The sequence below is a fragment of the Trichosurus vulpecula genome, chromosome 7 (genome assembly GCF_011100635.1).
Source record: "Trichosurus vulpecula isolate mTriVul1 chromosome 7, mTriVul1.pri, whole genome shotgun sequence".
NCBI classification, from domain to species: domain Eukaryota; kingdom Metazoa; phylum Chordata; class Mammalia; order Diprotodontia; family Phalangeridae; genus Trichosurus; species Trichosurus vulpecula.
In genome coordinates this window covers 267,728,320-267,754,962 of record NC_050579.1, presented here as the reverse complement: position 1 = coordinate 267,754,962, position 26,643 = coordinate 267,728,320, and the positions used below count along the sequence as shown (strand labels likewise).

At 42.0% G+C, this 26,643-nt stretch overlaps 1 protein-coding gene and 1 pseudogene across 1 annotated transcript; one reads left to right on the top strand and one right to left on the bottom strand.

The window, feature by feature from the left end:
- Positions 1-4,040, bottom strand: LOC118857989 (steroid 21-hydroxylase). Its single transcript, XM_036768431.1, has 10 exons — positions 3,842-4,040; positions 3,655-3,744; positions 3,279-3,430; positions 3,015-3,110; positions 2,764-2,865; positions 2,499-2,585; positions 1,082-1,276; positions 727-905; positions 518-621; positions 1-254 (listed from the first exon to the last, which is right to left on the bottom strand). The coding sequence occupies exons 1-10, from the start codon at positions 4,038-4,040 to the stop codon at positions 1-3; spliced, it is 1,458 nt and encodes a 485-aa protein (XP_036624326.1).
- An 8,781-nt stretch (positions 4,041-12,821) lies between these two features.
- LOC118857988 lies at positions 12,822-13,894 on the top strand (annotated as a pseudogene).
- Positions 13,895-26,643: the final 12,749 nt, after the last annotated feature.

The window sequence follows — 26,643 nt, the reverse complement described above, 5'->3', positions numbered from 1 at the left end:
TTATTGATGCACTCTGGCCTCCCGAGGCAGCAGCCGCACCTGCAAACCCAGGATCCTTGTATTGATCCCAAAGATGGGCTTCAGCGAAGGCAGGGTGTGGCTACCCTCGACTGCGGGCAGCAGTGTGAAAGCCTGGAGCAGATGGGCCAGGATCAGGAACATCTCGAAGCGAGCCAGGGACTCCCCCAGGCATATCCTGGCCCCACAGCCAAACGGGATCCCTAGTGGGCTCGGTTCTGGCTCCAAGAAACGATCTAGGAAGAGAAAGGTCGCTTACAGATGGAGGTGAACCTGACTAACTGCATCAAGCCTTCGGCTCCTCTGTTCTTCAGCGGCTAGGACCTGAGTAACTGGCCTTGCGGACGCCACCCCGTTCCTTATCCCGCACTCTGAAGGCAGCTCCACTAAAGGACCCATACTGGCTCTCCTCTTCCTCCATTGCCCCCACCCCTCACCCCTCATTCAGATCCCAGCTCTCTGCCCATACAGCCCCACTCCCTTCCTTGGGCCCCTGTACCAGGCCGGAAGTCATAAGGCTGTGCCCAAATACTGTCATCATGGTGAGCACCATAGATGTTGGGGATAATAACGGTGTTCTTAGGGATGTCAAAGCCACATATGCTGAGGAAGGATGAAAGAGTTACTGATCTGATACAGATAACCCACCCACATACCCCTTCCCACCCCTCCACATGAAGCCCAACATGAGCAGAGGGAATTCATTACCTGCTGGACTTTTGGGTGCAGTGTGGAAGGGCCAAGGGGGCTGCGGGTCTCATCCGGAGCACCTCAGTAATGGTAGCATTGAGCAGGGGGAACCGAGCCCTGTCTCCATAGTTGGGAGGGCTTCCCGAAACACCTGGCCCCAGCTCTTGGTCCAGCTCTTCATGCAGCCGCCTCTGTATCTGAGGGAGGGAGAGAGGGGAGCTCTTGAGTTCTTTTCTTACCGGGCTCACTCCTAACCTCCATCTTCCCCAAGGCCTCCCATCTTTGGAACCTAGCTACAGCCCCAGTGCCTCCCCAACTGGTGTCTTCCATCCCCATCCCTAGCTCTTGACAGCCCAACCTTCCGAGGCCACACCTCTGGGTGGTGAAGCAGGAAGGCCACGACCCAGCTGATGGTGACTGCTGTGGTCTCTGTGCCACCGATGAATAAGTCCACCAATATCATCTGCACGTGTCCCTCAGAAAGCTGACCTGGGCCCTCTCCTTGCTCCCTTAGTTTTTGTAGCATATAATCAGTCAAATCCCGAGTCTGTCCTTCCACCATTGTCTCCTGGGAGAAGACAGAGAGAGAGAAATAGAGAGAGAGAGAGAAGTCACTTTGGGGAGGGTATAGGGTATAAGGGTGAAGGTATTGAGCAAAAACATCCTTGGTGAAGGTGGATGACCAGGGTACAATGTGAACACCCCTCTCTACACAGGAGTTTCTGTTTCATCCCTGTTCTCTGGGAGCCTATTAGTTCTTAAATTCTCTCTTTTCATGGAGTTGTGTCCCAGCTCTTCAACTAAGTAGCTTCATGACACCAAGGAAGTGACTCTGTTCACCCATTCAGCTCTCATCACCAAAGGCGTCTCGTCACTTCCTCAGTTCCCTATCACACATTTTTCTTCACTCACCCAGGTACAGAAGAGGCTTTTCACTATAGAGTTTATTAGCAGTTTAGGGAAGAGACAGTGTGGTACAATGTAAAAAAAAATGGCTCTAGCATCTTCCTGGGTTCAAATCTCAATTCAGAAATGACCTGTGTGACTTCGGGCAAGCCATTTAACTTCTAAAGGCCTCAGTTTCCTCAACTGTGAAATGAGAGGATTGAAATAACTACCTTCTAAAGTCCTTCCTGGCTCTAGCTTTATGATATTAAAGGTATATAAAAATATATACTTTAAAGGGTATTACATAAAGATTGAATTACAGAGCTCAGGGATACGATTCTAGGACCCCTGCCCTAAAATGGCCATGTTGGGAGCCTTATGCCTTGGCTCTCTGTACCAGTAATTTTGTTTCTGGGAGGATCATAGAAGTATTTAAGGTTGAAAGGGACCATTCGCCTAATTCGACTACCACAGATGAGAAAATTGCATGTAGTCCAGGGAGGTGATGACTTCCCAAGGGTACTTGGTCTACAGCAGATCTAGGGCCTAGCCATTATCTCATGTTGCATCAGTGTTCCCCTCTTTATTCCCCAAAACCAAGCTCCTCCTTCCAATTTTAGAAAAAGAATTTCCTGGGTTCATGATGCCTCTGTATTCTTGGCAACATTAGCTATCTCCTCCTGTCCCAGAATTCATGCCCCAATCATATCCCAGGACTTCATTCAATAAATGCATAATGACTACATACAGTTCTCTGCGAAATGCTGAACAAGGGCCATTTCTTCACAAACTCAGCTCAAGGAGTATATTGTGGGAAGAAGAAGGGATAGAAACCTGCTTGGCAATCACTGAGGGGAAGAATTTATGCCAACCAGCAACCTTGCAGAACATAATTCCTTTACCTTGTGCTGTGTCAAGTACTTCTGCATAATCCTGTCCCGTTTCTTTATTGACTGCCTCAGTTTCCTGAGACCTGGGCTGGGGAAAAACTGGAGAGAAGAAGTAATTGTATCCTCCTTCTCTTCCTCCCCTCTCCCCCCTGGGAAGGAAGTTAGTGCAGCCTTCTAAGACCTGGATTTTTTTTATCCTTCTGCCCAAGACATCCCTCTCAGCCTCTAACCCCCACCCCCTGCCAAGTCCCTGGTATCTGTATTCCAGAAACCTTACCCTGAGAAAGGGTAGGAAGTCCAAAATCTGGACTTGCCAAGATTCCCAGCCTAGGATCAATTCCTCGATGCAGTCTTTAATTTCCTGAACTGTAGACTCTGTCTGTCGAAAACGGAGGAGAATCCCTTTGCTCAAACTCCCTCTGGTCCCTCCTGGCGGGTCAGGGTGGTGGCAAAGAGAAATGGGAAGATACGATTAAGGGGAAATGACCAGAGGGTGCCTGAGGAAGGGAACAGGGCTGAGTAACTAACCTTTTCCCCAAAACTGAGGAAGGAGATGATGCTACAAGTGAACATGAATAACTCCTTAGATATGTCCACAGGAGAGCCAGCACGGGCAAGGAGCCTCTGTGGGATGAAAGGGAGTTAAGAGGGTTAGAAGAGGCCCTGTTACTATTGCAACAAGCAGAGAGGTGACTTGGGAGAAGTATAATCTCAGCCAGTTATAGATGGAAATGGAGATATAGAAAGAGAGTTGCATGAAGTCCTAGAACTTAGCCTAAGCAGTTTTCTCACCTTACACAAGTCCTGTACCATATTCTCCATGACAGGCTCCATATTATTGTGCACATACAGAAGAGCAGAACGGGCCAGTTTCTTCTGGGCCTTCCAGAGTGGTGTGTAGTCCCCTAGAGACAGGTCCTGGCCATCTTTGCTTACCAGTTGGTCTGGGGAGATGGAAAGGACTGAACTGAAAAACACTGGAATCTACAAATCTATAACCCCAGGCCCAAGCTTTCTGCTTCCAACAGCCCCTGCTTCCTTAGAAGTAAATATACAGCTGCTAGTTCTTAGGTCTACAACTTTTTCCCAAACTGGGATTGCCTTAATAACTTTACCCCTTTCCCCCAGCCCTTACTACAAGAAAGAATACAACAGTCCTTTCCCTCACAAGGAAATGTTTGAGGTCTCCCTGAAAAATCCATCCATTTCTTCACAAAGGCCTCTTCAATTGCCTTCTTGGAGTTCAGGACCACCACATCTAAAGGAGAGGAAAGGACAGTTTCAAAAAGAAGCTTCTTGGGTTCCAGGGAGACCTGTCTGGACAGTTGTCCAGACAGAGAAGACTATCTCCTTACCTAGTATCCCAAGGTGAAGCCGATAGAGTGGCCCATATTTCTGTGCAAGGTTCAGAAAATAGCTTGGGAGATCAGCTCGAATGAGGTGGAAAAAGCCAGGGACTAGAGGTGGGGGATGATGAGGTGAGACAGTCAGCTGCATCCATAGCCACCCTAGGGCAGCTAGCAGGACCAGCAGCAGTACCAAGGAAAGCAGCATAGCACAGCAAGGCAAAGAACAGAGGGAGGCCAAGGGCCAAATATAGCCTCCACCAGACTTCATCCCTCCTCCCCTTGGGCATCATTCATCCCCTTAGCCTTGAAGTGTCTTTGGGACTGAGCTACATTCCTTCCTTCCCCAACCAAAGACCTCAATATCCCTCCCCTTCTTGGACTTCATTGTCAAATAATTCTCCAGGAAGCATTGTAAACAATCTCACTTCTCTAACCTTGGAGGGCCATCTATCAATCAAGAACAGAACACAGGGTCCTTGAGCCAGCTTTCTGGTTTACATCTCAGCTCAGCTTGTGTAATCTCAGAGAAATGGGCACCCCTCCCATCTCTACAATTTCCCTCCTTTACTTTCTCTGCCCACTTCCAGACCTCTCCAGTGAGGCAGAGATGTTCCTGTACAGAATTATCCCCAAGTGGCATAGGCAATACAAAGAAATATTGTTTGCTGATCCTTCAAATGGGGATAATCATAGGAATCCTATCTAGCTCCTAGGGTTGTCATGAGAAATAGTAAAAATGAAAGGGCTCTTTGAAAGAAGTTAAAATGCAGAAATCACAATACAAAGAAATTGAATACTAGATAATTAGAATGACCAAGTGTGGCTCCATAGAAGGGTTAAGAAATTTTGCCTCCTCTTCCCTGCAGAAGTGGGAGACTATAGCTGTGGAATATTACTATAGACTATTAGATGTGGTTGAAGTATTGGTTGATTTGACTAAACTGCTTTTTTCTGTTTCTATTTTGTTCTTTATTCTAAGGGAGAGTCCAAACATGAAGGAAAGAGAAAGGAGACCAACAAGAAACAAAGGAAGAAAGAAAGAGAGAAAGGAAGGAAGAAGAAAGGAAGAAGGAAGGAAGAAGGAAAGAAGAAGGAAAGAAGAAGGAAGGAAGAAGAAAGGAAGGAAAGAAGGAAGGAAGGAGGAAGAAGAAGAAAGGAAGGAAGAAGGAAAGAAAGAAGGAGGGAAGAAAGGAAAGAAACAAAGAAAGAAGGAAGGAAGGAAGGAAAGAAGGAAAGAAGAAAGGAAAGGAGGGAGGGAGGAAGGAAGGAAAGAAGGAAGGAAGGAAGGAAGGAAGGAAGGAAGGAAGGAAGGAAGGAAGGAAGGGAGGGAGGGAGATTAAATCATGGAATACATAGATTCACAGACACCCAGAAGGACAGCATTACAAGGAGTCTTAGAGACCATCTAATCCAACTCCCTCACTTAACCGAATGTCAACTATACCTTCTTTTTTGTTCAAGCATTTTCTAGAATCCGGCCTTCTCCCCACTGTACATCACAGTCTTTGTCTCATACATTCCTTACACAAACGCTAATAATTGCATATAATTCCTACCCACAGGAAAGAGAGGGCCATCTGGTCACACCCCCCCCAAACTTGGACAAGGGCAGGAATAAAAATAACACAGCTATTCAGAGATTTACAGCTTTCTTTCAGTACCCTTGTAAGAGAGGCTGGACTGGGATTATTACCTCAGTCTTCCAGATGAGGAACCTGAGCTTCAGTGCTATTGAGTAGGGTCACTTGTGTAGGGTCACTTAGTTAGTAATAAAGCTAGGACTAGAACTCAGACCTTCCACTGACAAGGCCAAAATCATTCTTCTGTCAGAGCTCTCCTCCTGACTCCTTGGGAGAATTCTGGATTCTCTGGCTCACAGCCCCCACTCAAATAGTCAGAAAGCTTCCTTCTGACAGTACCCCACTATTTGCCACCAATTCCCAAGGCTTAAAGAATGAACAAGCTTATTTATAGATTAATAAAAACAAACAGAATTTTTCTTAGAAGCTGCATGTTATTAAGTCTTTTTCTCTTCCTGGAAAAAAAGGCGTTACCAGGAGAAGCATGCATGTAGCTCCTTGCCTCTCCATCTTCTAGGCATTTTAGGAAGTAGCCTCTGACATTGTCCAGCTGAAATAATAGAGAATGAAAGGATGATTGGGGAGAATGTGAGGGTACACTCTTGTGCCCTATAGAATTAGGGATGGAGTCATATGCTAGAGAATCTGGTTCCTGCAGACCTCTGGCAGACTTCTTAAGTGTGAGACCTGGGGCTAAGGAGACTACTACAAAAGAAAGCTTCAGAAAAACAAAAACACCCTAGTTGGGAGGTAGTTTTTGAGCTATAAGTAAGAGTCTTCTTCCTAAAGGCTAGTATTAAGAGACTTATTTCCCTGAGAAATGAACTCAGTGGATGTCTGGTCTTCTGATCAAAACTAGCTCCTCAAAAAGGAAAAAAATACAGCAAATATAAGAAAAAGACTGACAATTGAAAAAGGAGAATCAAAGTAGTCATAAAAGTAACTCCAATGGTCGTATCCTTGATCTTGCCACCACCTACAAATATACCAATTCCATGTTTAAGAATTCAGAAATCCCTTCATCTATCCATAATCTATTGGCTTTTCACCTCTCCAGCTGCCTTCCTTTACAAAACCATTCTCAGTGTCCGTACTGCCATCCCTTGACCCCTCAATTCTCTCTCAGGTCATCACCCCTGCATCAGCCACTCTCCTGTCTTTTCCCCACTTTGAACCTTTGGTGAACCAGTTCAATTCTACATTGTCCCTTCTCTTGAATTCCTAGCCCCCTTATAAATTTGCTGATTGTGCCCTGCCAAGCCTCAGTCTTGGCTCACTCTCACCTTTGGGAGGATCCTACCTTTGCTTTGACACATATGCTGCTGAACAAAGTAGAGAACATAAAGCACCTATTCAGAATGGGTCTACTACAAATTCATGTTACACAACCTCAACTGGGCCCTCGTTGCTGCTAGGCAATCCTACTTCCTTATCAGTGCATTATCTCACTCTCCACTGTGGCTCTTCCAAACCATCTTCATCTCTCCTCAAACTTCCTATGGCTTCCCCTCCCCACTCTCAGCTGAGAATCTTGCATCATCTTTTACAGAAAAAAACATGAGATTGTTCACCATGAGTTCCCTCTTCACCCTTCTTCCTCATTTCTTAGCACTCAGATGCCTTCTGCCACTCTCCTCCTTCACCTGTCACACATAATGAGGCAACCTTACACTTTACCAAGGCTAACCCTTTGCCTGCTCAAACAATGCCATTCCATACTATTTCCTCCAACAAAATGTCCCCTCTGTCATCTCCTGTCTGTCACTTATTTTCGGTCTCTCCCTATTTACTGGCTCATCCTCTACTGCCTACAGACATGCCCATGTTTCCCCCATCCTGAAAAAAACCCTTAGCATTTTTCCAGCCCTGCCAACTCTCACCCTGTATTTCTTCTGTCCTATATAGCTCAACTCCTTGAAAAGGCCTCTTTCTCTCCTCTCTCTCTCTGTCTCTCTCTCTGTCTCTCTCTCTCTACCCCTTATAATTTGACTTCTTACCTTGCTCTTTTACCAATGATCTTACTTGCCAAATCCAGTGGTCTTTTCTCAATCCTCATTCTCCTCGACCTCTCTGCAGCCTTCAACACTTCTCATCACCCTCCTCCGATACTCTTTTCTCTCTAGGATTTTGAGACATCACTCTCTCCTTGTTGTCTTCCCAGAAATCTGACCACTCCTTCTCAGTTTCCTTTTTGGATCCTCATTCAGATCTTGCATGCCCTCTAATTGTAGGTGTCCCTCAGAGCCCTCTTGTCTTCTCCCTCTTTTCTACTTCACTTGGTGATCTCATCAGCAGACATGGATTTAATTACCATGGTTCTCAAATCTACCTATCCTGCCCCAACCTTCCTGCTGACCTCCAATCTCACTTCCATAACTGATGAGGTCAGAGTTGGGAGAGCTGGTTCAAATGTGAAAGAATTCACTTAGACTTTCTCTGTAGCCATTGGGAGCTTTATTGACACAAAAGCAGTGGGCTAGGCCTGGAAGAAGGACTAGCAATTTACAGAGGGATGGGGGCTTGTTTTTATAAGGACAGGATAAGGGAGATGGGGGGAAATTTTATAATCCAGAATGGGGGGTGGGGAGACAAGGAATTTTATGGTCCAGGATAAGGGGAAAGTTTTATGGTAACTCAAGATAAGGGGAAGAGACTCCAGGGCACCTTCAGGTTAGAGAATAAACTAGGGGCTTCACAAAGTCAACCCTTAATATTATTTTTAACTCATTGGGCACTGTTTATATCCACATCATAACTGCCTTCAGAATCTCAAACTAGATGGTGGTCCAATATCTTAAACTGAACATGTCCAAAACAAAACTCATCAGCTTTCCCCCAAACGCTCTCCCTGCTCACCCTCCCTATTATTGTAGAGAGCAACACCATTTTCCCATCCTTCTGACTCACAAACTAGAAATTATCCTGGATTCCTCATTATCTCTCACCTCACACCCCGCCTCCCATATCCAAGCTATTGCCAAGGCTTGTTGACTTCCCCTTTGCAACATCTCTCAAATATGCCACCTTTTCTCCTCTGACGCTTCCACCATTCTGGTGCAGGCCTTCATCCCCTCACACATTGCAATAGCCTGCTCGGGTCTGCCTGCTTCAAATCTCTCTCCACTCTAATCCAGCCTCCTTTTAGCCACCAGAGATTTTAGCCACCTGAGTGAAGGTCATATCACATTCCCTACTCAGTAAACTCCAGTGGCCTCCTATCACCTCCAGGATCAAATACAAAATCCTCTGTCGTTCAAAGCCCTTCATAACCTAGCCTCGCCCCAGCCCCCAACTTCCCTAGTGTTACACTTTACTCCCTAATACATTCTCCGATCCGATGACACTGGCCTCCTGGCTGTTCCACAAACAAGATACTCCATCTCTTAGCTCTGGGCACCCTCTCTGGCTGTTCCCCATGTCTGGAATGCTCTCCCTCCTCAACTTCACATACTGACCTCCCTGGCTTCCTTTAAGTCCCAGCTAAAATCCCACCTTTTACAGGAAGTCTTTCCCAGCCCCTCTTAATTCTCAGGTCTTCTCTCCATTAATTACTTCCTATTTATCCTCTATATAGCTTGTTTGTACATATTCGTTTGCTTGTTGTCTCTCCCATTAGATTGTGAACTACTTGAAGGCAGGGATTGACTTTTATCTCTCTCTCGTTTTTTTATCCCCAGCACTTAACACAATGTCTGGTACATAGCGTCTAAATATTTGTTATTGGTGAATGGATAGAATAAAGAAGAAACGATAATGAACTGCACCATTAGTTTCCCAAATTGCTTGCTCTTTGTCCCCTGTACAGAGAGAGCTTTGGGCTCTTAGTGTGTGCTATCAGCTTGAAGCTTCCTGGCACCATCCCAAGCCTCCATACTGAGAAGACTCCAAATGACACTGATTTCAAGTCAAGGAACAGTCAAGAAAACTTTTGACGTAATAACACGCGAAGAGGACCTTTATCAGCGGCCTCTAGTGGGGCTGCCTTTCAGCAGGGATTTGGATTGGATCCTCATTCAGATCTTGCATGCCCTCTAATTGTAGGTGTCCCTCAGGGCCCTCTTGTCTTCTCCCTCTTTTCTACTTCACTTGGTGATCTCATCAGCAGACATGGATTTAATTACCATGGTTTTACCAAGGGATTTAACTGGATTCCCCGCTCCTTTTTTTTTTTTTTACTAATAGTAAAGTGCACATTAACAACACTACTAAAGCAGCAAGATATAAAATATCTTTACGAAAATGAGCAGCCTTTCTGTATATTGCCAACAAAACTCAGCAGGACGAGTGTAGTAGCAGCTGAGATTTGAAGAGCGTTCCCACCCATTAATACAAGGAGACAGAAAAAGAAATTCCATTCAAAACAACCATGAAATGTGCAAAGTATCTGGAAGTCGATTAATAAAAAGACAACCTAATTAATGCTCTCGAGGAACTTGTGTTTTCTAAGGGAAGAGAGCATATCTAGAAGTAAATAAGTACAACGTAAAAAATAAATACAGGACAGTTCGTGAGCTGTCACACTCACTACCACTTGAAGTGATCGGGAAAAGGATCAGACAGAAGTCGGTGACCGAACTGCAGCTTGAAGAAGGGAGGGATTCTACTAATGAAAATGAATGAAAGCAAATAATTACAGTCAGAAATATGGAGCAAAACTATATTTTGGGCGACAGTGTACGTTGAGAAAGGTAATTTTAGAAAGTTTTAGAAAGACAAATCTAACCAGAGAAATAAGGACTTGCATAGAATTTTACAACTGTTTGATATGATAGAGCATTGACAATTACTTAATGGAAATAGAAAGGAATATAGATTATCTCATTCGTGCATAGCACACACTATGTGCAAACAAATGTAGAAAAGCAGAAATATTAAACATATGATTTACTGACCACAATACAATAAAATTATAGTCAATAAAGGACAATCTGAAGAATAAGTTCATGCTTAAAGGTTAAATAATTTAACCTGAGTATGTGAATCAAAGAACAAATCACTGAAACAATAGATAATTTCATCAAAGAAAAGGACAACAGAGAACACACTAAAAACTTTTAAGATGCAGCCAAAGCAGTCCTAAAGGGAAATTTTGTCTGTCTATACATTTTCATCGACAAAAGAAAAAAATTACTAAATTGAACATTCAACTGAAAAAAAAATAGAAAAGCAACAAATCAAAAAACTTCAAACTAAACACCAAAACAGAAATGCTAAACATCAAAGAAGAGATTAACAAAATTAAAAAAAAGACTATTAAATTGATAAGTGAAACAAAAAAAATCAAATTTAAAAATAATATAATATACATGCCATTAGCTCATTTATTAAAAGAGAGAAAAACCAAGTTTCCAATATCAAAAATTTTTAAAGTACATTCTAGGACAGTGATTGAATAAAAGGGATAGTGAATATAAAATATAAATAATGTTGATATATACATAATATATAAATATAATATATGAAATATAAATAATAATAAATATATAAATAATATAAAATATATAAATATAAAAATTTTTAATATTCCCTTCAGGATGCAGAAATGTGGTATCTATATGTGACAGCCAGGTCACATAGTAGATAGAGTACTGGACTTGAAGTCCAGGTAACCTAAGTCCAAATCCTGTCTCAGAAACTAATTGTATGGTCCCGACCAAATCACTTAGTCTGTCTTAGCTTCAGTTTTCTCATTTGTACAACAGGGAAAACAAAAAAGACCTTAACTTGTAGGGCTGTTGTGAAGATCAAGGATGATAACATATGGAAAGCGTTTTGCAAACCTCAGCTGTATAAAGCTATAATTGTACTGCTGCTTTCCCTTCAGGGTCCCCTTCAGGGAGATTGTGGGGATGATGAGGTTTGAGGGGGGGTTTCAGGGACCCCTCAAGGATTGAAGTATAGGAGAGGGTCATCTGGAAAGAATACACAGACTCAAGCATTCTTTAAGTCAAGGTGGCAAAGATTTATTGTTATGCTTTTCAGCAGGCAAGAGTTCTTAAGGAATCTGCAACTTAACAGGAATGATGCTAAAGCTTATATAGGAAAAGTAGTAGATTATCTGCCAGATGTGCTAATTAGGTGATAACCTACAACCTTGGTCACAGGTGTCATTTACTACTGGAAACTGGGGGAAGGGGTTTCTTGGGGGTGTATTTTTGGTTTGTTATGTCTGTAGTAAGATAGCTGTGAGAGTTGGTGTGTATAGCTTGACCTCTGGATGGAATGGGATAATTTTGGGAATCAATACATAATAATTCTGTGGTTACCCATAATCCTATTTTGACAAGAGAATTTCTTCAGAGATCAGCTTGTTCTTGTGATGGAGAAAGATAGTTTGTTTTACTAGAGCCCACTCATGAGTGATTGCAAGAAAACATAGTTTGTCTCACTGGGACTCACTCATGAGTTATTGCTAGGAATAATGTCTTTGAGCTGGGGAGAAAACTGTCAGGGATAGTGTTTTGAAACTAGAGAGAAATGTGAGCTTAAAATTGGGGTCCAAGCACAGACACCCAAGCACCTCATCAGGGACCCTTTCAGGTATCTCTTCTCAGAATCATGATGGTAAAATCCAAGCTGCTTCTAGACAGACTCCTCTGAGTGGTCCTGCCAGATACCTTCATCACCTTCTTTGGGGTATTACCAACCACTACATGTTTATCTAACAAGCAGCTCGACCAGGAACAGGTATCCACCAAGTCCTAATTTGAAGCAGTGTCTTCAGGGAAAATGGAAAGTACATTCCTCCATCTTCTTCTGTGTTCTATACATTCCTTATGTCTTTCTTGACATATAAGTATTTTTTGGATCAAGTGATTTGATAATATTTGTAAAGCATTTAGCACAGTCCCTGGCACATGGTCGGCTCCTAATAAATGCCTGTTCTCTTCCCTTTCCCATAAACCCTGAGGATGATATTTTTAGTGAAGAGAAAGATAATGACTCTATCTCTGCTGATAGCTCCCACAATGCTCACAGTCATGAGAAAAGGAAATGTGACAAGTGTTATCTTGTGATTCTTATTAGTGGATAAATCAACATGATGTTTTCAAGATTTGTCATAACCATTGTCCTCTTTCTTCTAACCCTCCTACAAAAACTCATGTGACGGCAAGGACAAAATTGCTCACTTTGGATACATGCTGGTTGAGCTCTAGGTTCCTGTGCTTCCTCAATATCTCTGGACTTTGAACCATTTTTTCCACTTATTTGGGACCAAGATAATGCTGTTGGGTTAACTTTAAGTGATGCTGAATCAAAAGGCAGGAGCAACTGCAGCTATGCCCCAGATACCAAAAATAAAACTATGAAGACACAGACAGAAGCTTTGGAGTTAACTAAATAGCAGGGGCCATTAGATGAAGTCAAGGAGAAGCTCATGGCCAAAGAACCTCCACTTTGAAGGCATGTTCAAAAAGGAGCTACTGACGTCTGTTTTCTGAAGGCTGAGCTGGTTAAACTGACCTTTGACATTTTTGCAATGCTGGGGAGTGTTTAATGTCCTTTCTCTCTCTCAGTGTGTGTGTGTGTGTGTCTGTGTGTGTGTGTGTGTCTGTGTGTCTGTGTGTGTGTGTATGTGTGTGTGTGTTTGAAAAGCTCTGAATAAACAAGATCGTGTGTTAAGGGGAGAAGGCAGTGGAGACAGGGATAGGGATCTAATCTGGTACTTCCTCTGGCTTGTGCCAGGTTGGATCTTGGGCTTTAAAGTCATGGAAGTGAAGAACTCTGGCCCAAAAGAACCGTTTTACCTGTCAGCACAAGAAAAATTAAGGACAATGCTGCAGATTGGCACAATTTATTATTGAAATGGGAGACTTAGCAATATGGGGTTTTCTCTTGCAAACAAAACAGGAAACTTCAAAATCAGTGCACTTACTGAAGACAGGTAGAGCTAGAACGCAACAGTGTTGCTTCTTGCTTTCATTCTCAAAAGGGACATCCAAAACATAATGAGGAACTTGAGATGTTGTGCAAGGCGCTTCCTGACATCATGGAAAACTTGGCTAAAGTACAGGTGAAAATGGAAAAGCTAACATCAACCACTGAAGGAATTTGTAACCTAGAAAATTACCATCGTGGAAATGGAAAGTATCAAATACCCCTTTTCCATACATGGCCCACTACCTACTTCTGTGAAGTTTCCCATAAGCTTTCAGAAATGTACAAGAAGGAAATACCCCTCACACGCATCACTGTTGAAAAACACGCCTATGCTATGAGCCAGGATCTCATTTTAAGCTGCTTATCTATGTGCTTGTCCCAGCCCTATATTGAGAACAGCAGGCTTGATGTAGAAAGCATGCTACTTGAAACTGGACATGGAGCATTACAATTTTTCCAAAACCATTTTGTTTTTAAGTCCAAACTCCTGAAACCAAAATGGATCTTTCTTTCCAGGTCTTACGATATAGACTCATTGTTGCCTCATACATTTCCTTCCAGGCTCACAGTTCCACTTGTTTTCTCGCTCAGAGAATGAGCTGCTTTGATTCCTCCTTGTGTGTCTCTTAACACCACTCTGGTATTAACTTTTAAAGCTGATGCTAGTCATCCATTCAGTACCTACTGCTAAAACCATGACCCTCCTCATTTGACAAAAACTGCTAGGAAAACCAATCATGTTTGGCAGAAAATGTTTAGATCACCATTTATTTCCACAATAAGTTCCAAGTGGAGTCTCAGCCTACTGTTGAAAAAAAAAATAACATCCACACAATGGGATGAGATCAGGAAAATGAAAAGAGGTGCCTTTCACAATTATAAATAGAAGAATTCTAAACCAAAGGATAGAAGTATAAAATTAAAATGCAGGTGTACAAACAAAACCAAGAGAAACTAGATCCGGGGAAAATAGTTTAATCAGATAAACAGAATAAAATCTGCTGTAGGAAACCAATACAAAAATATGAGACTAAGAACTGTTTGCTAGCTAAGTGTTCAAAAGATACGCCTCGGTTTCCTCATCTGTAAAATGAGGTGGAGAAGGAAATAGCAAACCACTCCTGTATCTTTGCCAAGAAAACTAATGAAAAGTCAGACGCATCTGAAAAGAGACTGAACGGCAATTTGTTGAGAAGCTTTTCCTGACGTCATACACATATTTGCCTCTGTACAAGTTCCTCCCGTTTTCCACGGTTCTGCGCTCTGGGTCCAAACAGAACAAGGACACGGACTCAAGACTCTTCACCATTCTGGTTGTCCTACTCTGCACGCTTCCTAATTTATCAGCTCACAGACACAATGGATAATTATGTTAAAGAAACTAACCAGGAGTCACCGAAATCTGCGGGACGCGACAGAAGCAAGGTTTGGGAGGCTGCATTTCTAAACACTCATGACGACAACCAAAACAGAAAGAGATTATAAACAAAGTGAGCCTGATTTAAAAAAAAATTAATAAATTTATAATCCTCAAAGTAAAGATAATCAAAATGAAAAATCAAAGGCGAAATAAATAAAACTGAAAACAAAAAGACTATAAAGATACAGTAAATTGGAATGAGCTTTTAAAAATTAAAAAACTAGATATTTAGCTAATTTTGGGAAAGCAAAGTGAGACTGACAAAGAAAGAAAGACAGCAAGCTTGGTCCATTTGAATTTATTACTGGAGTTCTCCCCTGGTTAGAACAAATTCCAGCCTGTTCAAGATTAGCAGGATGCTACAAAAGACAAACAGGAACCCAAAACCTGCACACTTAGACCTACTTCACTTTGCAAAGAGGTTTATGGCAGAACCAAACCAAGTAGTGACAATGAACAACATAACACACTGGCTCTTTCATCTCAGAAATAGATTTCAAGGAATCTCACAATGGAAAGGATTCCATTCCCTTTCCGGATCTAATTTTTTTTTAAAGAGGCCGCTCTTTGCCTCATTTTTAATTAAGCCTTAATCATTGAATGAGCACTGCCTCAATAAAACCGAGACCTGTTAAAGACCTTAACTTGAAAAGTCCAAGGCCCCCCACTGCATCCTGGCCCATCTCCAGTTGTCCTGATCCATATCTGGCCACTGGACCCAGATGGCTCTGGAGGAGAAAGTGAGGCTGGTGACTTTGCACAGCCCTCCCTCACTTTAATCCAATTCACTTGCAAGTCATGGCATTACCTCCCTGATGTCATGACCCTCTTCAACAAAAAAGGACAAACTGCAGCAAGCAGCAAGTTTAGGAGAGAATATGCTAGGGGAAAAGAAAAGAAAAAGGAGAAACTTATTTTCATGACTGGAGTGGATGAGAAGAAGAGTGGGGTGAGGGGAGTGAGAATTTCATGAACTTTACCAATAATCAGTAATCAATAAATATTTATTAAGGGCCTATTGTGGATAAAATTATTGGTGCTACCACAAACCAGGACCAGAACCCAAATCCTATACTATACATTGACTTCACCAGCAAGGGCAGAGATTGCCTTCAGGAACAAAAGGACAAAGCTGATATAGGTTTCGATTTAGGCAGGCTGTGATTTGGGTGTGGGACACCTTAGGATTGGACAGGGCTGTTGCTGATGGCTAGCAATAAGAACAACTCTTCTTCAAGTTAGCTATCTCTTATAACCCCTGCCCTAACAGAGAGGACTGTCCTTGAAGTTTCACCAATAAGGAAGGTTGCAGACTAGGTGGGGGCTGCAGTTCAAGCAGCGTGAGGGGCAAGTTAGAAGAGCTGCAGACAAAATGGAATTGCTTCAGCTTTCTCAACTACCCACACTATTATGTGTCAGGAACCAGGCTAGGTACTGGGGTACAGAAAGAGTCAAAAGACAGTCCCTGCCCCTAAGGAGCTTACTATCTAATGAAGTAGAAAATATGCAGACAAAGTAAGCTGTATACAGGATAAATAGCAAAGAGTTAACAGAAGGAAGGCACTGGAATTAAGAGGGGTTGGGGAAAGCCTCCAGTAAAAGATGGGATTTTTGTTGGGACTCGAAGGAAGCCAGGGAAGCCAGTAGGCAGAGTGGAGAAGGAAGAGCATTCCAAGCCTAGGATATAGCCAGAAAAAAGCCCAGAGCCATCTTAATTGGACGAAGAAGTTGAATAAATAAACACAAGTTTGCTAGAGATACATTAAAATTTTTGTGAAATGGTAACCAAAAAAGCTAATGCAATTTTGGGTACATTAAGAGGGGTACAACTTCCAGGGATAGAGATGTGAGACTTAGTCCCACTGTACTGTGACCTTGTCAGACTTCATCTGCTATGCTATGTTCACTTCTGGGTACAACAATTTAAGGACACTCACGAACTCAGAGCAAACAGGAGGGTTAAAGGTCTTTAATCTGAAAAAATTGAGTATATTTAGCTTGGAGAAGAGAAAACTCAAGGGAAACATGATCATTCAGATTCATGTATTTGAAGGGCTGTCAAATGGAAGGGAGTTTAGACTAGTTCTGTTTGATTCTAGAGGGAAGAACCAGGAACAACAAACGAAAACTTCAAAGGCCAATTCAGATTTGGTAGAAAAAATTTAGTAGGACTGATGAGGGTCGAGCAGGGTTTGAGAGGTTCAGGGACCCCTGGAGGACTACAGTATAGGAGAGGGTCCTCGGGAATGAATTCACAGACTCAAGCAACTTAAAAGTCAAGTTAGCACAGGTTTATTGTTACACTATTACAGGGGGCGAGCTCCTTAAGGAACTTGCCACTTAACAGGAATGATGCTAAAGCTTATATAGGAAAAGTAGTAGATTATCTGCCAGATGTGCCGATTAGGTGATAACTTACAACCTTGGTCACAGGTGTCACTTACTACTGGAAACCGGGGGAAGGGGTTTCTTGGGGGTGTACTTTTGGTTTGTTATGTCTGTAGTAAGATAGCTGTGAGAGTTGGTGTGTATAGCTTGACCTCTGGATGGAACAGGATAATTTTAGGAGTCACTACATGATGATTCTGTGGTTACCCATAATCCTATTTTGACAAGAGAATTTCTTCAGAGATCAGCTTGTTCTTGTGATGGAGAAAGATAGTTTGTTTTACTAGAGCCCACTCATGAGTGATTGCAAGGAAATATAGTTTGTCTCACCGGGACTCACTCATGAGTTATTGCTAGGCATAGTGTCTTTGGGCTGGGGAGAAAACTGTCAGGGATAGTGTTTTGAGTCTAGGGAGAAAAGTGATTTTAAAACTAGAGGCCAAGCACAAGCACCCAAGCACCCCATCAGGACTGCTAGATAGAGAGTGCTGGGCCTGGAGTCAGGAAGACCTGAGTTCAAATCCAGCCTCAGACACTCACTAGCTGTGCGATCCTTGGCAAATCACTTAACCCTGTTTGCCTCAGTTTCTTCATCTGTAAAATGAGCTGGAAAAGGAAATGGCAAACCAGTCCAGTATCTTTGCCAAGAAAATCCCAAATGGGGTCACCAAGAATTGGACATGACTGAACAACAACAATGAAAAACTTCCTAACAATAAGGGTCCTTCGGTAGTGGAGTGTGCCGCCCTGAGAGGTGATGGCTTCCGCCTCCTTAGAGGTCTTCAGGCAGAAACCGGATTGCCTCTTATCAAGTGTTATAGTAGAGACACCAAAACCAGAACCAGAACCCAAAGCCAATGCCATAAATTTAAAAATGTGTGAGTTGAACTACAAGACCATAGAGGTCCCTGCCAAGTCTTAAATTCTGTGATTCTCTTTTAATACGGGACTAACACATGAAGGGGGAAAGGGTCTTCAGGAACCTTGTTAGCACCCAGCGTCTTTAAATCCTTTAAATCTCAGATGATGTCATCATCATCATCACTGAGAGGTGGTGTGGCATAGTGTACAGAGGGCTGGACATGGACTCAGGAAAACCTGAACTCACATACTGCCTCAGATACTTATTAGCTGTGTGAACCTGGGTAAATCACTTAATCTCTCTGAGATCCTATTTCCTTATCCCTAAAATAAGGTGGTTGGATTCAATGATTTCTAAGGTCCCTTACACCTCTAAATATATGATCCCATAAATAATCATTCAAATAGGCAAGAGGGCATGAGTGGGTGGAGAAGGCAATGGATAGGCATGTGTTTCACTAAGAAATGTGGTTCCGGAGCCCTGCTCTTCTAGTTATAAAAAGGGGAGACTTCCTGGATGGCCCAATTCCAAAATCTAGCCTTTTAACCAGAAAAGGGATATTTCTTGGGAAACACTAGTGTTAGTAGGGAAATGGTGTCACATTAGGACCTAGAGGAGCCCAGATTCCCCACAAACACCTCAGCAAAGCTTAAAAATAGGCCAGTTAAAAAAAAAGAATAAAGAGAATCACCTTTGGATTCTTACACTCAGCCAATGGATGCACAGAAGAATGGCCAGAATCCTACAGAAGCCCCAAAGTGGAAAAGCTGGGGTGAGTAGAAGGCATAGTACAAAGCAGCCCCAATGCCTGAAGCAGCAGGAGAAGAAAAGAACTGTCAGTGGAAGGACTGCCTGGTGCCCTGGCCACACTGGAGGAGGGGCCCTGAGTGGTATTCAGGCAGCCTGGCTCTGAATCCCAACACGAGACAAAGCTAAACCATTCTTATAGAAGAAGGGAGCCCAGTTTTGGATACCACATTCAGGACCAGGCAGGGTCTATCTACCCCATTAAGGAATACAAGAATGGAGCTTGACCCCAGTACAAACTCCCCCTCACTCCAAACCTAGACACTGAGGGTACTAAGATGGGAAAACCAAGAAAACACCAAACACATGGGGAAATACCTCAGACTGAGGGATTCCCAAGGAGTAAGTCCCAAGGGAGAGAGGAACCCCACAACAAGTCTAAGTTCAGCCTCACAGAAAAAAAACAAGAACTGGCTGTAAGGATTATAGAAGAAAGTAAACAAAAATACAAAATAGAATGGCTGCAGGGTAAAAATGGCAAGGAAAGGTGATATACCTAGTGCTGGACAGATGGGAAACCTTCCCCTTGCAAGAACTTAAAGCCCTAAAAATTAAAGGAGATCAAGCAGGAATTGACTCGATAAGATGACACAAAAACATTCAAACAAAATCAAAAGATTGAAAATGTAAGAAATATAATATTTTTAGAAATGAAAAACAACTGATAGGTCAAGGGGAAATATTCTCAAAATTATCAGACTATCTGAAAATCACGACAAAAAAAAGTTTGGATGCCATAATCCAAGAAACCATAAAGAAAAACTGCCCCAAATTCTTGGAACCAGGCGGTAAAGTGAAAATAAAAAGAATCTATTCACTACCCCCTGAGAAAACCCACAAAATGAAAATCTCCAGGAACATTAAAAACAAAATCCAGTACTTCCAGGTCAAAGGGAAAAAGACTGTGTGAAGCCAAAAATAAAGAGTTCAAGTATCAATGATGAGGTCAGGGTTGGGAAAGCTGGTTCATCAATATGAAAGAATTCACTTAGACCTTCTCTGTAGCCACTGGGAGCTTTATTGACACAAAAGCAGCAGGCCTGAGATTTAGCAAGGAGCTAAACAAAGGCCCTGACGTAGGAAAGGAACCAGACTTATATAGACAAAAAGCTATACAGCCTGTAGGGATGATTTTAGGGTTTCTTATAGGGGTTGGAGATTTAGGGATAGGACGAGTCTTACAGGGTAAGGACAAGATAAGGGAGACCGGACACAAGATAAGGGAGCCCAGACTGGAAACGAGATAAGGGAGTCCGGACCAGACAGGAGATAAGGGAGTCCGGACAGGACATGAGATAAGGGGAGGAGACTTTGGGGAGCCAGGGAGAGAAACTCATCCCTTAGGGTACTTTTATATTAAGATACATTAGGGCATCCCCAGAGAAAAAGGCAATTGAAACCTTAGGGCACTGTTTGCACCCACATCATTTCCCCACTCAACCACTAGACAGGGAGAATTCTTTTGGAGAAGGGGCGAATGTCGTTGTCTTCAATAGCTGCTTCCTGCTGAAAAGGGCTCAAGAGTCCGTTTCAGGGGCCAAGGGTAGGTTGAGTAAGTATGGTCGGCGTTGAGGTGCGGAATGCAGTGCCAGCTAAGTCCAGGGTGGAGAGAGGCAAACCACTCGGGGACGTCAAGGGTAGGGGTTGGTAGCCTGAACGCTGAAAGTAGAATTTCGGTAGGCGAGAAGACACAAAGTGAATGTTATCAACCCAAGGGCAAGAACAGGCCTCTGGCCTGTATCTTATCCCAGAATGGACTTTCTCAGAGCTGGCCCTCTACAGGGGAAAGTGACAAACATTGGAGGGGATGTGGAAAAATTGGGACCTTAACTCATTTTGAGCTGATCCAACCATTTTGAAGAGAGATTTGGAATTATGCCCCAAGAGTTATCAGGGGTGCAGAACCTATGGCCTCGAGGCCACATGTGCCCCTCTAGGTGCTCAAGTGAGGTTCCTTGACTGAATCCAAACTTCACAGAACAAATCCACTTAATAAAAGGATTTGTTCTATAAAACTTGGACTCAATCAAAAGGCCACAACCAAGGACCTAGAAGGCCTCATGTGGCCTCAAGGCCACAGGTTCCCCACCCCTGCTTTAACCCAGCAATACCGCTATTAGGTGTGTTTTCCAAGATGATTAGGGAAAATGGAAAAGAATCTACATGTTCTAAAATACTTAGAGCAGCTCTCTTTGTGGTGGCAAAGAACTAGAAATAGTGGGGACGGCCATCGATTGGGGAATGGCTAAACACATTGTGGTATATGTTCATGACTAAATATCACCCTGCTATAAGAAATGGTGAGCTCAATGATTTTAGAAAGGCATGGAGGGACCTCCACGAAATAATGAAGAGCAAGTGAAATGAGCAGAACCAAGAGAACACTGTATACAGTGACAGCAGGATCATTTTAAGAACAACTTTGAGTAACCAAGCCATTCGGATCATTATGAATACCCAAGTTAACCTGAAAGATCCTATGAAAGAAGATGCTCTTTGAATCTAGAAAGGAATGTTGCTGTGGTGTAGGAAATGGTGAGGTGGTTGATTTAGAAAAACCTGGAAACACTTGGACGTGTGAAGAAGGATGCTATACCCCTTCGTAGAAACAGATGCTGGAGGAAATAAGCATAGTAAAGTCTTACGCATATATGTATGAGTATATGTGTGTGTATGTGTGTGTGTGTGTGTGTGTGTGTGTTTATAGATATCTACGTATATGTACATTTATCCCGGCTTAACTGTAGCCTTCTTTAGGGTGGGGGAGGGTGGGGGAGGGGAGGGAAAAAAACAAAGTAAAAAGTGCACAGCAGAAAACAAAAGAAAACCAACAAGGAAGCAAAGAAAAGCTGGGAAGCTTTGAAAACAATGTGTAGTATTTATTATATAAGTTTTCTTGAAATGGAAATTTATTGTTTTATATTGAATCCTCTCTTACGGTCTGCTGTGCACATGGCAATGTTTCTTTTTCTTTTCTCATTTTGTATTTTCATATTTTCAAAAAGGAAACATGAAAAAAAAATCCATTTCCAGTCAGGTGACCACAATTCAATTGAATGCATCTCCAAATTACCTCACCCTGAATAAATTTAAGTGGAACTTACTTCCTAAACACAAACCAATCAAAGACAGAAGCTTTAGACAACTGTTTAACAAACAGTATCCAAATTACAAGAAAATCTATTTTTCTATGTTAGTGTTAGCCAGTTTCACAATACAGACACATATTTAATTTTACATTAACAATACTAGGAAATATTGCCAGTTTGAATTCACTTGAATGTCATTATTAGGTAAGGTAAAGCACACTTATCTATTATCACCCATTGCTGTTAGAATTTCTCACTCTAAGGTTCTAGGTGGAGGACAGGTTTTTGACCCAGTCAAAGAGTTCTAAGGAGTTAGATTAGGTGCTGACCAGGTGTGTGCCCTTATTCCTCAGGGGGAAATCTTTGAAAGTCCTCACAAACCATCCTGAAAAGGAAGGTGAGCACAGCTCCCACACGTTTGTCTCACTGAGCACAGCTCCCAGACACTTGTCTCTGAGCAAAGCTACCAGATGCTTGTCTCACTTCACTTGTAGGATATGAAGAAGTCAACGCTGCAGAAAATTCTTGTCAGTGTTGTATGATAGGTAGAGATCGAATCTTTTCTTTTTTTGTAATTTCTCATTCTCAACTAAAATTAAATTGCTGAACTTTAACCTGAGCATAGGGCTAGATCTTGAAGTCTTAAAATATTGACACCCTGCTCAGCTGTCTATCTGCCACAAAAGGCCATCACTCAGTTCTGTTTCCCAAGTTTAATTACTTCAAACTGTTAGCAGGCGTGGTAAGATCTTGGTATTCTACTTTTCACAGAAAAGGTGTCTTTGCTATACCAGCTTCACATACAAAGAAGAAAAACCACATCATTACTATCTTCTATGTTTCTGAGTTTTTTAAAACATACTTACATCAGCCTTTTAACAGTTAAATCTATAACCCAAAAGAATCAAAGAAGAGTTCACCTTTGAAAATCATACTTCTAATCACATTTGTGTTAGGCATTATTTTCATACAGTTAACAAATTGGTAAGCTGAGGTAGCTTGACTTAAGATCACACAGTTGACAAGTTTCCTGATCAATACATTTTGCCAATTTGTCTTCATGCCAAATACTATGATAAATTCTAGGAGAGACACATTTCACTGAAAATGAGACCAGAATAAATTCAATTAAAGCTATGGCTATTTTCTAATGATATCAAACAGAATCTTAATTTATAATTTCAATTATATAGTATTACATTTTACACAAGGGTCTATTTATTCCAAGCATTTCATATTATGGGGTTCACTATTTCCAGCCAATCCACTTTCAAAGCTTGAATATTTTCCAGGCTAACTGCATCATATTTTGGGGGCCCATACATTTCGAGGTTCCCAATACCCAAACTCCATCAGTACCAGGGCATTTAGAAGCTTACTCCCAAGACCTTGAAAGACACGCTGTCCTATAAATCCCACTGCTGCCACCATTCATGTTAGTCCTGAAATAAATCAAACCCATAAGTGGAGAATAAAGGTGTCTTTAATTGGGATTTAAAAGGGTCATGAACCTGTGGCCCTGCATCACCCATATATCTGAGTATATGAATGTCCACCAACAGAAGTTACAAAAAGGTTTTTATACTTTTAGGAGGAAAAGGGGAGGGGGAAGATTTACATATGAGGAGCAAAGCCTAGTGGTCAGGCCCCAGCTGTCCTTAGCAAGCCAAGCAAGAAAACCCAATTCATTCTAGTTGTTTCACCCTTCATGATCTAACTTGCCATAAATCTTAATGAAAGAAGCAAAGACATTCATTAACTGTGACTAGCCTGACCCAGGTCTGTTTACAAAGCTAATGATCCCTAGGGTGGGGATCAGTCCAACGTAGTTGAGAGTTACTCAACAGAAGTTGAGGATTGCAACAACATTCTTCAGATTGTTGAGAGGGAGGGGCTTCATTACTGTTGATATGGCCTTTTGACAGAGAAGGGAATATTACATTTGATATTAATAATATCCCTGTCAAGTGCAAGGGACAAAGATGATTTGACTGATTCGAGGAAAAAAATAGATTTGCAGTTAAAAATTTTTAAGAAGTACCTATTATTGACTCTTTTCTTGGCTATGAAAAGAGAGAAACTAGTTTAAATCAGGGAGCAACTTAAAAGTAAGTAAAATGATTTTGAAGAATGTTTTGTGTTATCACTGCATTTTCTTCTATAAATGATAGGTAAGCTAGAAGCAAAGGCACCAGAAGGTATTGGAATGGATTGTAGGTTTGTAAGCTTTTAAGAACTCCAAAGGCAACAGCATTGCAATTGGTTGCTCTTTTGTAATAAAACTTGTGCTAAATTAAGTGAAGGAAAAATTCAGTGGAGTGAAGATTAATTCTACAGATAGCTTGCGATATAATTGGGAAATGAAGACTAGAGAAACTAAGCATATAGTAGAAAGCAAGAGAGGCATCTGATTGGAATATGAAAGAAACAAGATGGCTACAATTTGTGGAGGCAATGGGGGATAAGTGCCTTTCCCAGGGTCACTTAGCTAGTAAGTATCTGAGGCTGGATTTGAACTCAGGTCCTCCTGACTCTAGGACTGGCACTTTATCCACTGTGCCACCTCACTGCCCCAGGCAGAGTTTTGAAAAGCTTTACAACAGAAAAAGAGAAAAAGTTTAAGCAAGTGGGGATAAGAGGAAATGAGTTATATAAATTATGTAATCATTATGTAAATGAGTTGTGAAAGTAGTCATTTGTTTGCACTGACAGCATGACTAGAGGGTTTGAAAGTAAAGGGTTTGGAGTTTGGTTTTTTGGTTTTGTTTTGTTTTTTGAAAGAGATTTGAGGAAGGGTTTTGATCTCATTCAAATAAGGATATGAAAAACTTTATTTCATTATTCCTTATGATATGGAAAACACAGAAATATATTTGCAGCATTGAATTATTTGGGGATAACCTACTAAAATTCCACATATTTTAGTCCTTATGTAGAAAATATGCATTCTAGGGGGCAGCTAGGTGGCGCAGTCAGTAGAGCACCGGCCCTGGAGTCAGGAGGACCTGAGTTCAAATCCAGCCTCAGACACTTGACACATGTACTAGCTGTGTGACCTTGGGCAAGTCACTTAACCCCAACTGCCCTGCCAAAAAGCAAAAAAAAAAAAAAAAAAAAATATGCATTCTTTATTTCATTACTACATAAGTTATGTTTGCAATTTCCATGTTTCACAAAATCTTCATGAATCCTAAAAGAGGGGTGATAATACAAGACCGTCATTTTAAGTCTTTGATCATAGACTAACTGAAAGTAGCTGGCCCTACAGTTTGAAGTGCTAGAAATAAATGGCCCTTGGGAAAATTGGGGTTCTTAACATTACCATTTGAGATTGTAAGCTCTAACTTGATTTGATAGAATCCTTTTCCTGAAATTAAATTATAATGTGGTCTTATTTACAGTGAGATGCATTCTCCTAGTAGGATAATTGTGGTAAATCAGAACTTAATGCAAAATACGTTTGCCATTTAGCAGTACGCTGGAAGATGCACAGATCAGGAAACCTTGAGTTCAAATCCAGTCTCAGAAATTTACTAGATGTGTGACTTTAGACAAGTTACTTCACCTCTGTCTACCTCCGTTTCCTAATCTGTAAGGGGGATAAATAATAGCGCCTGTCAAGAGGACAACGTGATTGTAAAGCGCTCAGCACAGTGCCTGGGACATGACAAGTGCTCTATAAATATCAGTAAATCTAAGTCCTGTCCTGAATGCAATCAGTATAGAATGCCGAAAGTGATCAAATAAATTATTTTCTATGTTGGTTACTTGGTTGGTTGTTGTCTTTTGTTCTCGAAAGAGGACCAAAATGACATCACTATGCTAGTAAAGTTTCAATGTGTCCCACTGGGGCTGATTGGACCAATACAAGGTCAGAATGTTCTACCACAGGTCGGCACAAATAGTCTCTGTGAACATTTGGGGGGATTCTCTAAATTTGTGCAGCCTGTGTTTCCTTTGAGCCGTTTCAATTCTGCTTTGCTCATAGAGCACAGCACCTTCTGTGATGTGGGCGTGCCATGCTGAGCTGTCCTGTGCCAGTGTCTCCCACGTCACAAATCAATTCCGAAGTTTTTAAGAGAGACCTTTTAAGTGTCCTTGTCTCTCTGCTTCTGACCACCATCTGAACGTTTGTACTGTATGAGTTCTCCATAAAATAGTCTTTTTGGCAAGCATATGTTTTGCATTTGAACAACATGGTCAGCCCATCAGAGTTGTGCTCTCTGAAGCAGCTTGAAATCTTGGCAGTTTAGTTCGAGTAATGACCTCAGTGTCTGGTACCTTATCCTGCCAGGTGATCTTCAGAATCTTCCTAAGACAATTCAAATGGAAATGATTCAGTCTCCTGGCATGGCACTGCTAGACTGTCCAGGCTTCACAGGAATACAGCAATGAGGCCAGCACCACAGCTCTATAGACCTTCCGTTTGGTAGTCAGTCTAATACTTCTTCTCTCCCATACTTTCCTTCAGAGAACTCCCAAACACTGAGCTAGCTCTGGCATTGCTAGAGTAGGATCAGACTACCAGATTTGGCAGGGAGTCCTAGGGAGGAATGGAGTTGGAAACAGCTACAGCATCTCATGCTACGTGCATCTCATGACCTTCTCATCACCAATACTGTCTTCCATTTACCTAAACACAATAAAACTTCGTGGATGCACCCTCGCAGCGCGCATTGGTATTTCATAGACTATGTGATTGTAAGGAGAAGAGACAGACAAGATGTGAGAGTGAGGAAGGCAAGGCGTGGTGCAGAGTGCTGGACTAATTATAGACTTAT